Below are 15,742 nucleotides of genomic sequence, written 5' to 3'. Positions count from 1 at the left end.
CTAAGAGCTAAAAGAATACCTTAAAATGAAACTAATTCAATAAATGATTATTTTTCATCTTTCTTGAATGCCCCCTGCCCGGATTGAAAGAGTCAGCTTTCAGCCTCACTTTGTTGGCAATATAAAATGTGTAAATAGTCGCTTACTTATATTAGATGTACTTGTCTTATTGCCTATTTTGGTTTATTAATATTGCATTCCAAAGATTTTAGTAAAGATGTGAATGTATTGATTTACACTCTTGGATCACCAATGTGTAGCTTATTCCTGCTTATGGTCACAACAACCAAAAAATTATAATAAAACCAATTAAACATTCAAAAAAATAAAAAATGGAAACATGATGAAGTGAAGGCCTGGGTGAACAGAAGCCAGGTTTCCATGCAGTGGTGACCATCCCCTCTTTTTGATTTCTGTTTTTTTTCCCCTTTCTCCCTTTATTTTTGAATATTAAAGCAATAAAAACAAAAATTTAAATACACAATGATTCATTGTCTGGAATTCATACCAAAGTTGAAAATAAACATTTAATTGACCAAGTAATCAGAGAAGGCATTCAAGTCATATTTAACATTTTCATTAGAAGATGTTTATTAAGTTACACAAACAGAAATCACATACATATACATTTAAACTAGTTGAGTATTAATTTTTAATTTAATGATCACATTAAAGGCATCCTATGCTGTATATCTGGCAAAAATTCCATTGGATAGCAGTATTCTCAAAGACAGGGATTTTTTTTATTTCATATAACAAGAAGCTACTGCAAGATGATCAATTTGATCTTTTGCTAATCAAGCATTTGGTGGATTCCTTCACCTCTTTTAATTGGTTCCCCTTATCTTACCCTCTTACCCTATATATATCTCATGTACCTCCTTAGAGAAAATCTGTTATATACTCACCATGGAATTCATAGCAAAATGATTATGTTGTGTCTGTAAATCAAGGGCATGTTGATAGCTCACTCCAATTTCAGTGTGACTCTGCAGGAACAACTCTTTGTTATGGCTGATCCAATCAAACATCTGAAAAAGAAGAAAACCCTTATTATGTTTAGAAATGCAGAAAGAGGCATGGGAGAAGAGTCTTTTGTCCTTTAATTCAGAACTGTAACTGAGAATAAATTTGAGAGACATCATTTTAATAAACACAATAAAGTATAATTAAATTAATTGGTCTGTGTTATACTTCTGCCATCCCTGTAGTTTTCATTCATTGATGCTTAATATGGCTGCTCCAAAAGATAAATGAGCATTCAAGAACAAATATATGAAGATAATACTTTACACTCTGTCAGTCAATTTTACAAGTAATGTTTGTACAGAAAACTTTAGCAGGATATATACTAAACTGGCAGAGAATGTTTCAGAACTGGCTGAGGATGAAAGGTTGTAAGTACATTTCATATTGCAAATGATCCTTATGGTTACGGAGTTTGAAGCTCTGAAAATCTGCTGTATCATTTTCTCCAGCAACGCAGCCGAATTTTCTATTCATAATTTCAATCCTATAATTGCTTTTTCCACATGCGAGAAGAAAACAGGCCAATGGCGTTTAATTACAAATTAAATTGCTGTAATACATAAAAGAACAAGCAGGATTCTTATTTTCTTGATCTCCTCAATCCATTCGGTCTAAGTGTAGCAGTGTCTCTTAATTAGGACAGCTTTACATGGAATTCAATTAATACAAAAGAGATAGCACATAATAATAAGTTTTTTTTAAAAAAAATCAGTGGCTAAGAGCCATAGTGATTATCTGCTCTATGAGAAGAAGAATGGTGAGATATATATCACTATTATTATCAGTTGCTGAGAAATGTAAGTTTTTTTATTCCAGTCGTACTCCAGATTACTTTTTCCAGCAATCCAAGAAGCCATATTTCATATCTGGAATATGCACCTATTAATCAGGTAAGCCTCAAAACCTGGTTAACAAGCACCATCCACAGTAACCTGGGCTTTTATGTTTTAGTACAGCAAGCAAAACCAAATGGTGGTTGTGAGGTTTGAGCCAAGACACTCATATTTTTTACACAGCTCTAATAACTCATGGAAAACTAATGCCTCCTGTTCTATAACACCTGTCCAGTGACCCATGGTGCACAATAGGCAAGATGACAAAGAACAGCAACACTTTACCTTCAAGCGGTAGCTTGTTTGAAGCGGGAGTATTGAAGAAGTATAGTAGATGGAACATGTTATAAGACTCAGGTGAACCTCTAGTATTTTTGAAGCAAAGATGATGCTGAGCTACTTTGCCACAGAGATTTCTACTGAGGAAACTAGGTCAAAAACTAGAGGGGCTTTTTCTATGTTCTGGCTGGTCTTACATAGTTTAATCATCCCCCCCCTCCTCCCTGGAAAGCAGAACTGATTCTCTCAAGACAGCTAACTCAGGCAGGAAACCTTCACAATTTGGCTTGGTTTGTTCTCTTTTGCAGCTCCTCATTAAGAGGAGACATGCAACTTAAATGAAAAAGATTGATGCATAAGAGCAGAACTGGTAAAATGAAATCCACAGAAAGAAAAGGCCACAGACAAGCAACCGATTTTGATTTCTGTTTTAGGAACCAAGAACAATTTATCTTATTAAATATTTTACCTGCTTTACTTGAACATTCTCCCCCCAAAATTGGTTTTTTTATTTCCTGTAAGCCGCTTTGAGTCGCTGTAAACGAGTAGACGGCAATATAACTTTTCAAATAAATAAATAAATAAAACAAGCTATACCCATTTATGGAGGCAACAGCCATTTGGCCACAAGCCCTAACCACCACCACCCCCGCCATACTTAGTACATTACTTGAAGGCAATTTATCTGGGATAAACCTGAAATTAAGCAATTAAAAAGAACCGGAAGTATTGTTGCAAAGGGACTGTGCAAGTTTTGATTTATTCATCATTATATACTGTTTCCACAAAAATAAGACCCAACCAGAAAATAAGCCCTAGCATGATTTTTCATGTAATATAAGCCCCACTCCAAAAATAAGCCCCAGTTAAGATTGTCAGCCAGATGGATGCATTTAGTACCGTATTTCCACGACTATAAGCGCTAACCAGAAAGTAAGCCCTAATGTGCCTTTGGAGCAAAAATTAATATACAGTGAGACCCTGTCTTATTTTCAGGGAAACACGGTACCTCTTTTCTGGGGGAACAAAGTGCATGGCTCTTCATGGATAATTGCAAAACTACAGTTAGTTGCTTTTTATTTCTCCCCCCATCAGTCCAAATTTACTTGGAAAATATTGACGGCAAACTAAACTACCTTTTTATACACTAGTAGCATCATTATGCTTGACTATTGCTACTATTTAGCCAAAACTATGCAACCCCAATGGAATTGTGAACACGCATAGAATACTTTGCACTTTTCCTCTCTGGATAGATTCATCATTCAATATAAAAAAGTTAAAAGCATATAATCCTTCGCATCTCTTCATAAAGTTTATATTGAAAGACTTATTCTGTCCTGTCTATTTATACAAGGTATTGGCATACTATGTGCATGCATGCACACATACACACCAATGCACACCCGCAATCCCACTTCTATTATACAAAACGATCATGGGAAGCAAACGATTTTGGTAAAATGTGGTTAATTCAAAAATTATCATAATCAAATTATGGTAAAAGAGTTAGATGCTAGAATTTGGGGGTTGGGTTATTTAATGAAGGAAAGAGATTATGGGATGCTGAAGGGAGAGGCACAATGAATTCAGTGATTGGAAAATATGAATCAATGATTGTAACAACAGCTCTGGAAAAAATCATGGGGAGGAGAAAAAGCTTTATTTAATGTACATCTGATTATCTCCTTTAAAATTAGCAATCTTGATACCAAACTTAATAAAAAAATATCTTATTTTCAATTATTTTTATGCCTTGTTGAAGTTCATATCTCAGATAATAGGAAATTTGTGCAGGTAGGTAAACTGCTGACATGTCTCCTGTAGTTGCATGTCTTCATATTCCAAATTAATCTTTTATAATTCTCTGGTGATTTAGTTGAATATCATAAATTCTTTCACAGATGAATGTCTTTTAAAGATAATTATCTCTCTAGCTCATTATCTCGTGTGTTTTCTGATTGGAAAGCAGGGGGAACAGAATTGTTAAGTGCTCTACAATTACATTCAATTTACTGAATTCTTCTTTCTGAAGAAATCAGAGGTAGTATGCAGGATTCCTCTGCGCAATACTTCCTTAAATATATAAACTAGAAATCTGAGCTAGATCCCCCATACATGTATTTTAATTTCTCAACTGATATTAAAATGATTACCCAGTTCAGAATTAGAATTCTTTTGCAATTCTAGTCTTTTGGTTTAGTGTGATTGAGCAAAAAAAATTAGTATAATATATTTAATTGCTCCCACCGGAATCTTTGTGCCAGCAAAGGGGGCTAAACAAACCAAACTCCCTATCATTTGTTTGATATTATATACACGAAGACCTGAAATATGTACACATTGGTGGAACAAATTAATCATCAGTGAGATTTCCTGGTTTGCTTGGTCATTAACATTGGAAGTAGAAATTGAGTGGAAGAAATGAAAGAGCATTCAGGCAGCCCTCAATTTACCACAGTTCATTTAGTGACCATTCAAAGTTACAGTGGCATTGAAAATGTGACTTATGACCCATTTTTCACACTTACAACTAAGGCAGCATCTCCATGGTCACACGATTTATATTTGGATGCTTGACAACTGGTTCATATTTATGACCGTTGCAGTGTCCTGTGGTCATGCGATACCCTTTTATGACCTTCCGAAAAGCAAAGATAATGGGAGAAGCCAGATTCACTTAACAATGGTGTTACTAATTTAACTACTTCAGTGATTCACTTAACAAATGTGGCAAGAAAAGTCGTAAAATGGGGCAAAACTCATTTAAACAAATTTCTCACTTAACAACATACATTTTGGGCTCAATTGTGGTTGTACGTTGAGGGCTACCTTTACATGTTTTTATGGTCTTGCTGGATCATCCTAGTAATGGCAAATATGTACCGTATACGTATATTCTAAATTCGTACGTTGGTGTGAATACCATCTTAAACAGCCAAATCCTTAGAAGCAAGATTTACAAAGGAGGTAATCATAAATGTCAGACATTTACTTTCATACCTACTGATGAATTAATTAAGGTGCACAATTCCATCAAGGATACTGCAGCACAGTAATAAATTTATGTGGCGGCATGTCAGCAATGCCCTCAATTATTTTCCTGTAGAATACTCTGTAACAGTCATCCTATTTACTACTATTGCAGCAGGTTGTCATACAGGATTCACATCAGGTAGGAAAAACCCCTTGATTCATAGATCTTTTGCTGTAAGATAAGCTTCAGAAAGTAGAGATGGTTCCCAGTGGGAATGTTCTTTGACATACATACATGCATACATGTAATATTAATCAAGAAGTTTGTTTATAATAGTAAAATCCAATACAAACCAAACTTAAAGAAAAACAAAAAAATAGAAAGAGAGAGAGAGAGAGGGAGAGGGAGAGAGAGAGATTGATTCTTTTGTACATTCAGTAAAAGATCCTTTTCTAAGTCTTGCTCTTGGCCTGGAAATTGTAAATCCACTTCCAATACCATCTCTATCTTGTCAAATAAAATTTCCTATATCTGAAATTTTTTGAATAATATGTTTTGGACATAGTCTATTCATAGAAGCAGATATGATTATTGACATTGTGGACATTGTGACTAATTTTTTTTGATTCCAGTCTTCAAAAGTCTCCTTCAGTATTGCATTGTCATAATGTATTGCATCATTTTACAGGCATATATATCTTTTACTTAAAATATTTAGTTCCCCTCTAATGTCTATCTTTTGAAATCACGAAATTGCTTATGTATTCATGTCATGTAAAAACAAATTCAGAATCTATTTCCAACGAGAATCTATTTGTATTTTATAATTAATTCCTAAAATTTTGTTGTAAAACTTTCAATATTCCAATTTCATCTGGACCCTTATTCTGTTTATAATTTTCTAAGATTAAAATTTTACTTAACCTTTTGTTTATTTTAGATTCTTTAAATTCTTAAGCTTATGATTAAATGTTTCTTTCATTCAGGATTCAAGGCAGATTCATCCAGTATTTTCATTGTTGTTATTCTGAAGGTCTCTAATTATTTAGAAGTAGTTACAGGTGATCTTCAATTTATGACCAATTCCTTGATTGGGACACTGAAAGCTAAAAGATCACAGCACCTCTTTGCCAGCAATCAACACCAGATAAGCAAAGATTAACACCAAGTATAATGCTAAATGAATAATCAACACCAGATAAGCAAAGATTAACACCAAGTATAATACTAAATGAATAATCAACACCAGATAAGCAAAGATTAACACCAAGTATAATGCTAAATGAATAATCAAGCAGTTCCCCAATCAAGGAACTACCAACTCAGACAACAATCAGACAACAAACAACAGCCTAATCAAGAAACATCTGCAAGAAAACAACCAAGCTCAGAGAGCACCAAGGATCCCTCATTTCAACACTGAGGTACAAATATTCTCCTTTATCAGTGCCTTACTACTGCATTGATTCACTCTCAACTCTCCATGTGTTTCATTCTGAACTTCCCTGTTCTATGGTACTTTTTATCTTCAATATTCTTGCTATTCTTTTATTTCAAATTTAAGGTTGACAATCTTTTAGTGTAGCTTGTCAGAATCCATTTATATCATATTCATAAATGGAATGTTTCAAACATTATCCCATGGATTCTGCCATCTCCCGAAGAGAATAAATGTGTATTGAACCGGCAATAGGCATTTCAAAGGAAAGGAGAAGCCTTTTGAACTGGGGAAACAAAAGTGGGGGCTAGCATCTGGGTTTTGTCACGGAAGACAGCAATAAACAAAAGGGTCCTAACTTCCTTTTTCCCACAAGATGGATGATACGAGAGGAAGGATGGGGGACTGACCAAATGGGGATTAAGGGTTTACTTCGTGGAAATATTAAGTCCTGTCTCGCCTCCTACAACCAAGCATGTCACAGTAAAGATTCCTTTTGGACTAAGATTTGGCTCCAAGAGTTTTGTCTTCCTAAGACGTGGTTTGGGGTGGGTCCTGACAAGCTGAGTGTTTACGTGCCTTGTAATCAATTTTACATAAACTTTCAAATTATCAGTAACCTGTCATAATGCTTTTGGAAAAAAAAAGACATTTAAACTGTAATAAACCATTTTTAGTGGATGATCAGTTTTAATAAATCATTCTGCATTATGGAAACATACTAGAAACAACTTGTTCCTCACTTTAGGGTTTCTGGTGGTGCCAGAGCACACGAACTTTAATCTTAGCTACAGTACATTAGTTTTACATGTGTGATTTTCATATTTGAATCTCCTATCTTGCTAAGCTCAATTCAAAGCTGGTTGAGTAATTATCTATATGTCTATTTTCTGCAGCAGTATTGCTTCTTATTATCTCTTTTCAATCTTTATATAATCTATAAAGTGAGATATGTAGTCTATATACATAATCCCTCCTTTAGTATTTTTCATGAAGTTTTGGCTGACCAAAAAATGAGGGAGGTTTTGCTTCTTGATACTAGAATAGAGGTCCCCAACCTTTCCAGCTTGGCAGACTGGTGGGAGGAGGGGGGCAAGGGATGGTTCTGTGTGAATAGCAGGCGTGTGATAGTGGGCCACAGCCCAGGGCTGGGGACCTCTGTGCTAGAAGATAGTAATTCCTTTGTATGTTTTTATATAATAATCTGAATCCTAATATTCTGCCATTATATTATTATTGACTGTTGGTTGTCCCTTTCTTAAATTAATTTTTTTCACCATGTTGAGGTTAGTCTTGGCCAGTGTGTGCCAGGCATGAAAGATCAATCCATAAGTGAAAGTTCAATTAAGCTGATTTGTTGCTACTCCTAGGTATGCACATAAATATTGTCAACTAATGATTAGCAACTGCTAGGAATTAGATAAGGGTCGACGGAATTCAAGGGGGGGGGTTGGACTTAGTTCACTTGCAGCTTGCTAGAGATTCTAGGCTGATCTCTCTTTTAATTCCATCTCAGTTTCTTCCATTCCCCCCCCACACACACACAGTGCGGCATATTAGATACTTATGCTCTGCTCATCTCTCTATCCCTCTCATTAGATTCTGAAGGTAAGATCTTTCTTGGTAAGTTTCAAATAACATAACGTTGTGATTAGTAAGAATCCACAAAAGCAATCAGAAATTCTATTGTGTCTGTGCTTGTTTATGTGCTGGAATAAAGAAAATGAAGGGAAAAAAATAGCAGAAAAGCACGATTACTAAGATTACCTGAATGAAAGAAAATGAAGTTGAGAGGCAGAAGAATGTATCTCCACCAGAAGTTTTACCTTTCAGAGCAGCTACCAGCATGCAAAGGTTTGGCACATTTTGTATACATACAGAATGTTTTTGGCCCTATAGACTTATTTCTTTTGGTTTATGGCTGCAGTTTTCAGATTTAAATTGTCACATCTGCACTGGTACCTGATCTGAATTTCAAATTCCTCTTTTGCAATGATTTGAATTCAGAATTTGAACTCTGCTTCAGTCTGTGGGCATAACAATGAGGCCAGCCTGAAAGGCTTCCAGAAAATATTGTTTAATTGTGCACAGGATCCCGTTTTTTGTTATGAAAAGCAGGAGGCATTCATTTATGATTTCTGAATTCCCTAAAACTGCTGCAACATCTCCAAATTATAATAATGAAAAAAATACATGAAATCTTGTGAAGTACAATAGAACAGAAGATTTGTCTAAAGATTTAGTGCTCAAATGCTTAGTAAGCCGTTTCTAATACTTGTAGAGAAAAGAATACAATTTTGCATGCTAAACATTAACTGCTGGCTCACAGATGTTTTTAAAGAGAATTCACCACATAGGATTCTAAATCAGCATTAGAGTGAGTCACATTTCTCACTGCTGTAAAGAAATTGTAGCATAAGATTCCAATGCTTTTTTCTAAACTGGAGTTATATGTCTTTTCCATTAATATTTTGCCCATTACCTCTGGTTATCTTTTTCCATAGTGAGTGGGAAACATGGAGATTTATACACTATTGCTAAAGCAACACAAAAGCTCTAAGATCCTGGATTTTTGCCGACAGATATTGAACAAAGGACAAAGATAGAAAGGAAATGAAAAATGGCACTTTTAAAGTGTGCATTGAAACACTGAAAAAATACCGGTAGATATTTCTTGGTTTTGCTAGAGCCTTTTATCTTACTTGCCAGGCCAAAGCACACACCCCCACATGCCTATGTTAAAACAACACTCAGCAACACTCACAATCTAGACAGCAGTGGGTCATTTTAGCATATTGTGCAATTATAGACAATGTAATTTAATAGTTTGGTATAATATGCAAACCTGAGTAGCTGAATTACTTCAATTAGCCATGATTCCTTAAACAATGGATAAGCAGACCTCATAAACATAACTATCTCCCTATTATTCGGTTCTTGGATGCTATTCTATGTTTTGTATCTGCTCTCCTGATTCTTGATGAGGGAGAAAGTATGTGAACAGACAGAAGTTAACTGTAGATTTATAATTTTATCTGGATTACAAACTAGCCCTACTCATACTAAATGAACATTATGATTGTAAGGATAAGGAATCCAAGTCTAATGGACAGTTCAATTCAACAGTCATATACATAGTGATTCAAAACTCCATCAAATGCCATGAGATCTACTACCAGGTTAGCAGTCAATGCCTTGTCAGAGATTTTGTTCATTTCTCCCTTCAATGTGAATTTTTAAAAAGGACCATCTGGAAGGATCAGACTCACAGACTGTTTAACATAGACCAAGTTCTTTACAGATGGCTGGAGGATAGAAAGTCATTGCTCATAATACTAACAATACCCAGAGCCCCAGGACTGCAATTTGGATGGATGTTCAGGAAAACAGCAGCATCCAAGCCTCCTACAGTGTGAAAGATCTGGAGTTCATTTTGGCACATGTTTCTACCAAACACAATGTTTTGATTTTGCAATCCAGTTAGCATTTGGCTTTGCATGGTGCTGCAAGCAAATTGGATTGTTTTTAGGAGCCCATTCACCTGGAGATCAGAAATATGGGACTTGCTGCCTCCTCAAATAAAGTTGCAAGTTTGCATCACCAATTTCTACAGCTGAAGCCAGACTGTCACAGTATGCTTTCCAAAACGTGCTGCAGTATATTTTCTTTCAGGACAGGGAAGGCTTCCAAACAAGTGCTAGGAACTGCTAAGATACTGCACAGAACCATCAAATTCCCAGGCCTCTGGTCGAGGACCTGACATTGAGGAAGATACATATCATTCATAGGAGCAAGACGAGGATAATGTATAGTATGATATGTCGATGATAGATGATATGTGATGATATGTGATATATATCCAAAGTATTTCCATTTTATCTAAATTACAATTTAATTTCTTTGCTTTCATTCATCCTAAAATTACATGCATGAACCCGCTTAGGACTTGTATAGTCTCACTCCATAGATGGAAAGAGAATTTGAGATCACTTTGATGCAAATAGAAAATGTGTTCCATTACATGTCATGTAAGCTATTACAATTGATAAGCAGCTATTTACCAGCTTTTTTGCCAGAGTCCCAATATTTCAATTTCTTCAAAGAAAATTCCTCCTGTTTAGCACAGAAAAGAACCAGCTTTACCTTAGCTAATACAGTATATAAGCTTTTAAAGGTTTTTTTTTCCATAGGGTTCTTTGCATATCAAAACACTTTCTTCAATCATGACATCCATTTGCTAGTAACCAAAATTTCTACGTTTTCCTTGTGTAGCTGCATAAATCACAGTCAAGTTCCCTAGTCTTGTAAAAATCCCAAATTTTCTGAAGACCAGCTGAATTACCACTGACCTAAAAAAAACCCTATCACATTTGTTGTTTAATATACAGCAGATAAGAAAAATATCACCATGTAACACAGAAGTATTAAAACATCATCTATCATTGACTAACTTAACATTTTAAATTAAAAGATTAATGTGATCAGAGCATAAACTGAAAAGTATATAATTAGTCTTAACTTGATCAACTAGTCTTCTATGCCAATATGGGCATAGGAAGTAAACATATAATCCCTAATGGTCAGATTAAGTTTACACCAAATATTTTCCAAATTAAATTCCTGCAAAAAACATAAAGCAAATTCAAATTCTGATCAAAAGTACATTTTTGGTTGGATACTCTGATCCACATAAAAATCAAAACCAAAATGAAAAACTCCACCAAAACCTTTGAAATGATACTGAATTTTTAAAATAGATCTGAAATATTTATGGTATAAAGAGCTTTTCTGCCAGTTGACTTGGAGCTTCAATGGGAGGACTTCGTGTTGGGGGTGGTTGACAGATAGATTCCACCTCCCCTTTTGCTAATCTTACTCTCTCCCTTCCCATCTTTTAATTAGGGTTGAGTGTTTATCTTTTTATATTATTTAATTTGTATTAGGTTTCGTAAAATTTTATCTTCTTGATATTGTAAACTGTCCAAAGTTACCACCCTGTGGTAAGATAGATAGATAGATAGATAGATAGATAGATAGATAGATAGATAGATAGATAGATAGATATTTAGATAGATAGATAGAATGACTTATTCTTTATGAGATTATAAACATTACCCAAATACTTAAATACCCAGATATTATTTAAATATCTTTAATAATATAATAATAATAAAACAATAAAATTTAAATCTAATAAAATAATAATAAAAATCTAGTAATAAAAAGAATAAAATAATAAAATGTAATCTAATAATAAAATAAAATTAGATTAAAATTATTTAATCTAATAATAAAAATTCAGTATCCAGATATTCTTGAAATACTTCAGAGTTAATTTCAGTATTAATAGCTTTATTATTTTGCTTGCTTATTTTTAAAAGAAACATTGCTTGAACAAATATGGTTGGGATCAATCCTTAAGACTTTTTTTCTGCCTGTCCACTTTGCTTCTTTACTTAAAATCCCTCCTTGCCAAACCTTTGCTTTTTAAAGAATGTAGGCTTCTTCATATGTGGTTTAATATCTCAATACTAATTCCAAGAACTTTCTAAGACTATCTCGATTCTTAACATTGGAAAGACTGAAATCTTGCACAATTAAAAAATGTAACATTTTACCAATTGCCACTTTCAACAACTATTCAAAGTTATGATGGTGGTGAAAAAATAACTTTATGACAAATGCCTGCATTCACGACTTGGTCACAATTATAGTCACTATGTGTTATCCTGTGCCTGACGGGTTGTTTTGTTGTTTTTCTTCCCCCTGCACAAAGCAAAGAGATTGCAGAGGAAGGGATTACAAGAGAATATGTAGGTACCCAGTGAGAAATACACATGAAAAGAATGTAGTGGTGCTAGCAAGTCTGAGCACACTATGCAATCAGCCAATGTATTTGCTTGGTTTTTTCCCTCTCCCAGTGGGAGACATTGCTTAAAGAAGCAAGGGGGGGGAGAAGGAGGGGAAACCAAGCAATTCCTTCACATAATCCCTCTTGTGCCTCACCTGCCCCCGACCTTCGCTCTTTTCGCCGGGACCTGAAAACTTGGCTCTTTGATCTGTTTGGTCCAGACTGTGGGGTTGTTAATTTAACTGGGTTTTAGATTTACTCTTGGGGCTTGAATTTAATTTAATTGTTTTAATTGATTTTAATTTTTTGTATTTCATGGTTTTAACTGCCCTGTAAACCGCCCTGAGTCCTACGGAAATAGGGCGGTATAAAAATTCAATTAAATAAATAAATAAATAAATAAATAAATAAATAAATAACTCAGAACCGGGGTGAGCATTCCAAATGGCAAGGGAGTAATGGAAATGAAAGCACAGCTGAGATCATGTGATTTCTCACTTAGTGATTGCTTCGCTTAACAACAGAGCTGCCAGTCCCAATTGTCATTGCTAAATGAGGATTATCCAGTAATACATTTGTCCCAATATAAGCCAGTGTATTTAGAACTAATGTGCTATGGATTTGGTTTTATGGTATGTATAAAACCATAGCTTTTTTTAAGAACTGCAGTCTATAAGTTGTATATCAAATGCATCCTGGTTCAATTTTGGTGGAGGTCAGTATCTAATCCACTGGCTAAAACAGTATATCTTGGTGTGTTTCTTTGGTTGATTCAAATTTTTCTGATGGGTTGCTTCCCCCTGGAATAAATTTGATTGACTGTGGACCCTCTGTCCAAGCCCCAATAACACCTGAGTGTGAGAAAGAGGTTAAGCAGAGTCCTGGAGTGAGGGATTTAAATTTTTTTTACTACTGTAATAAGAATCTGCGTAACAGACTATTCTTTATACCTCTCTCTCTCCAGCTTTCTTTCTGTTGCACATATTTGTAGTGTGTATGTGCAGAAACCTCTTCCTTCATATGCATTTTTGTGAGCAATGCACATAAATGCATTTTATATTTCAGTCCATGAATTTTCAACAAGGGTTTTTTTCCCTTAACACAATACTTTTATGCATATGTTTCCTAATATATAATTTTATGCTAATTTTTTTCTTACTAAACTTATTTGATACCGCTTTTTCAATTGGTGAGCTGCATTATTAATTTTGAAAGCATGGATTTCAGCATGCTAGCATGCTGTGCTATGTTTTTCACAGAGGTTTAGTAAGTATAAATATAATAAATTCTTATTCAGGTTAAAAAAATTCTCACGCACTTCTACGCTCAGTTTTATGAAATATTGGGTTATACTTGTTCTTTTGTTATAAGAACTTCAGTATTATGATTTATAAATACATTATTATTCTGTCCTTTTTTCAAGGATCGCAGGATGGCACACATTCTTTCCATACCTCTGCCATATATTCAGACACTGTTCCCTTAGAACATCTCTGATGTTATCTGCTCCTGAGTGTGTAACTTAATCCAAGGTCAACAAATGATCTTCACATCAATGAAGATTTAAACTGTATTTGCCTGATCACAATCCAACACTTATACTGAGGACTGATAAGATGCTGTTTTCAACATGACATCTGTTTTTACTTATTTCTGTTGTACAGCTACGTAATTCTCTCTACTGACTAGCCTACGTATTTATTACAATTGGGTATTCATTGCCATAGGAGAGGTATTTTGATTCAGATGTACTGAGATAGCAACACTGACCTGGGATTACTCACTTAAAAAAAAAAAGGTAAAGGTTCCCCCGCACATGCGTGCTAGTCGTTTCCGACTCTAGGGGCCGGTGCTCATCTCCGTTTCAAAGCCGAAGAGCCAGCGCTTGTCGAGGACGTCTCCGTGGTCATGTGGCCGGCATGACTGGACGCCAAAGGCGCATGGAACGCTGTTACCTTCCCACCGTAGTGGTCCCTATTTTTCTACTTGCATTTTTACATGCTTTCGAACTGCTAGGTTGGCAGAAGCTTGGACGAGTAGCAGGCGCTCACTCTGCTACGCGGCACTCGGGATTCGACCCGCCAAACTGCCGACCTTCTGATCGACAAGCTCAGCGTCTTAACCCACTGAGCCACCGCATCCCTATTACTCACTTAAGGGGGGGGGGGGCAAAAATCAAAAGAATCAGCTTGAACACCAGAATAAAGTATTTCCAGAAGCTCTGCTGGCAGTACATAGGCTGATAAATATTTTCTTTCTTTATTGTATTTATTCCACTATAATATGAAGTATCCACCCTTGCCTTCGCTGCCCAATAATCCTAATCATAAACAATTTATTAGCATTCCCAATAACAGCTCTTGTTTTCTATAATTAAGCAGCCTGGGGATTGCAATACCACAATATATAATAAAGACAAATACTGATACTGTTATTCAGTTATTTCCTTTCCCTGCAGAGACATAGACAAGTCTGCCAATCATCTCTCTCTCTCTCTCTCTCTCTCTCTCTCTCTCTCTCTCTCTCTCTCTCTTAAGTCAAGAAGTAACGTGAGCAACATATGTCAGGGGTTTTTATCTTAAACGTTAAATGTTACATAATTAGGCAGCCCTGTTTGTATCAGGCATACTAGTAGTCCTCAACTTATGATCACAGCTGAGCCCTGAATTTCTCTTGCTGAGAGAGAAGTGAATTTTGCCCCCTTTTACAACCTTTCCTGCCACAGTTATTAAGTGAATCACTGCATTTGTTAAGTTAGTAACATGATTCTTAAGTGAATCTGACTTCCCCATTTACTTTGCTTGTCAGAAAGCCACAAAAGGAGATCACGTGACCCCGGGACACAGCAACCATCATAAGTATGAACAAACTGTCAAGCATCCGAATTGATTATGTGACCATGGGGATATTGCAACCGTCGTAAGTGTGAAAAATGGTCATAAGCCACTTTTTCAGTGCTGTTGTAACTTCAAACGGTGACTAAATGAACTATTGTGGATCAGCCAATGTACCCCAGATGATTGGCCAAACTGAATCATGGTTTTAGAAGATGAAAGGCCCTCTGTAATTGAACTGCACGTACATATTACATGTTTCACACACCCACACCAAATTCCATCCCTACCTCTGTGATCGGGCAGGGGTCCCCTATCCCCAGGCCATAGTCCACTACTGGGCTGTGGCCTGTTCGGTACTGGGCCATGCAGTTGGTTGGTGAGTGCACATGTGAAGCTCCTTTCATGTGAGCGGCAGCCACTTGCGCTTGCACACGAAGCTCCCTTTGTGAGAGCAGTAGGCATGTGTAACTGCCCCTTGCATAAGTGGGAGCTGTATGG

General features: G+C 35.7%; 1 protein-coding gene across 4 annotated transcripts in view; it reads right to left on the bottom strand.

Moving 5' to 3' along the window:
• KALRN (kalirin RhoGEF kinase) overlaps window positions 1–15,742 on the bottom strand; it is a gene marked incomplete at its 5' end in the record, with an annotated part of 580,305 nt that overhangs the window by 243,990 nt on the left and 320,573 nt on the right. For all 4 annotated transcript variants that reach the window (XM_083356478.1, XM_083356477.1, XM_083356479.1 and 1 more), the window contains one exon: window positions 909–1,031. In XM_083356478.1, the coding sequence (XP_083212604.1) occupies window positions 909–1,031 (123 nt within the window). The remainder of the gene's footprint in view (window positions 1–908; window positions 1,032–15,742) is intronic.

This window comes from Vipera ursinii (genome assembly GCF_947247035.1).
Source record: "Vipera ursinii genome assembly, chromosome: 1".
Lineage (NCBI taxonomy): Eukaryota > Metazoa > Chordata > Lepidosauria > Squamata > Viperidae > Vipera > Vipera ursinii.
The sequence above is the reverse complement of the archived record's forward strand: the minus strand, read 5'-3'. Positions and strand labels throughout refer to the sequence as shown.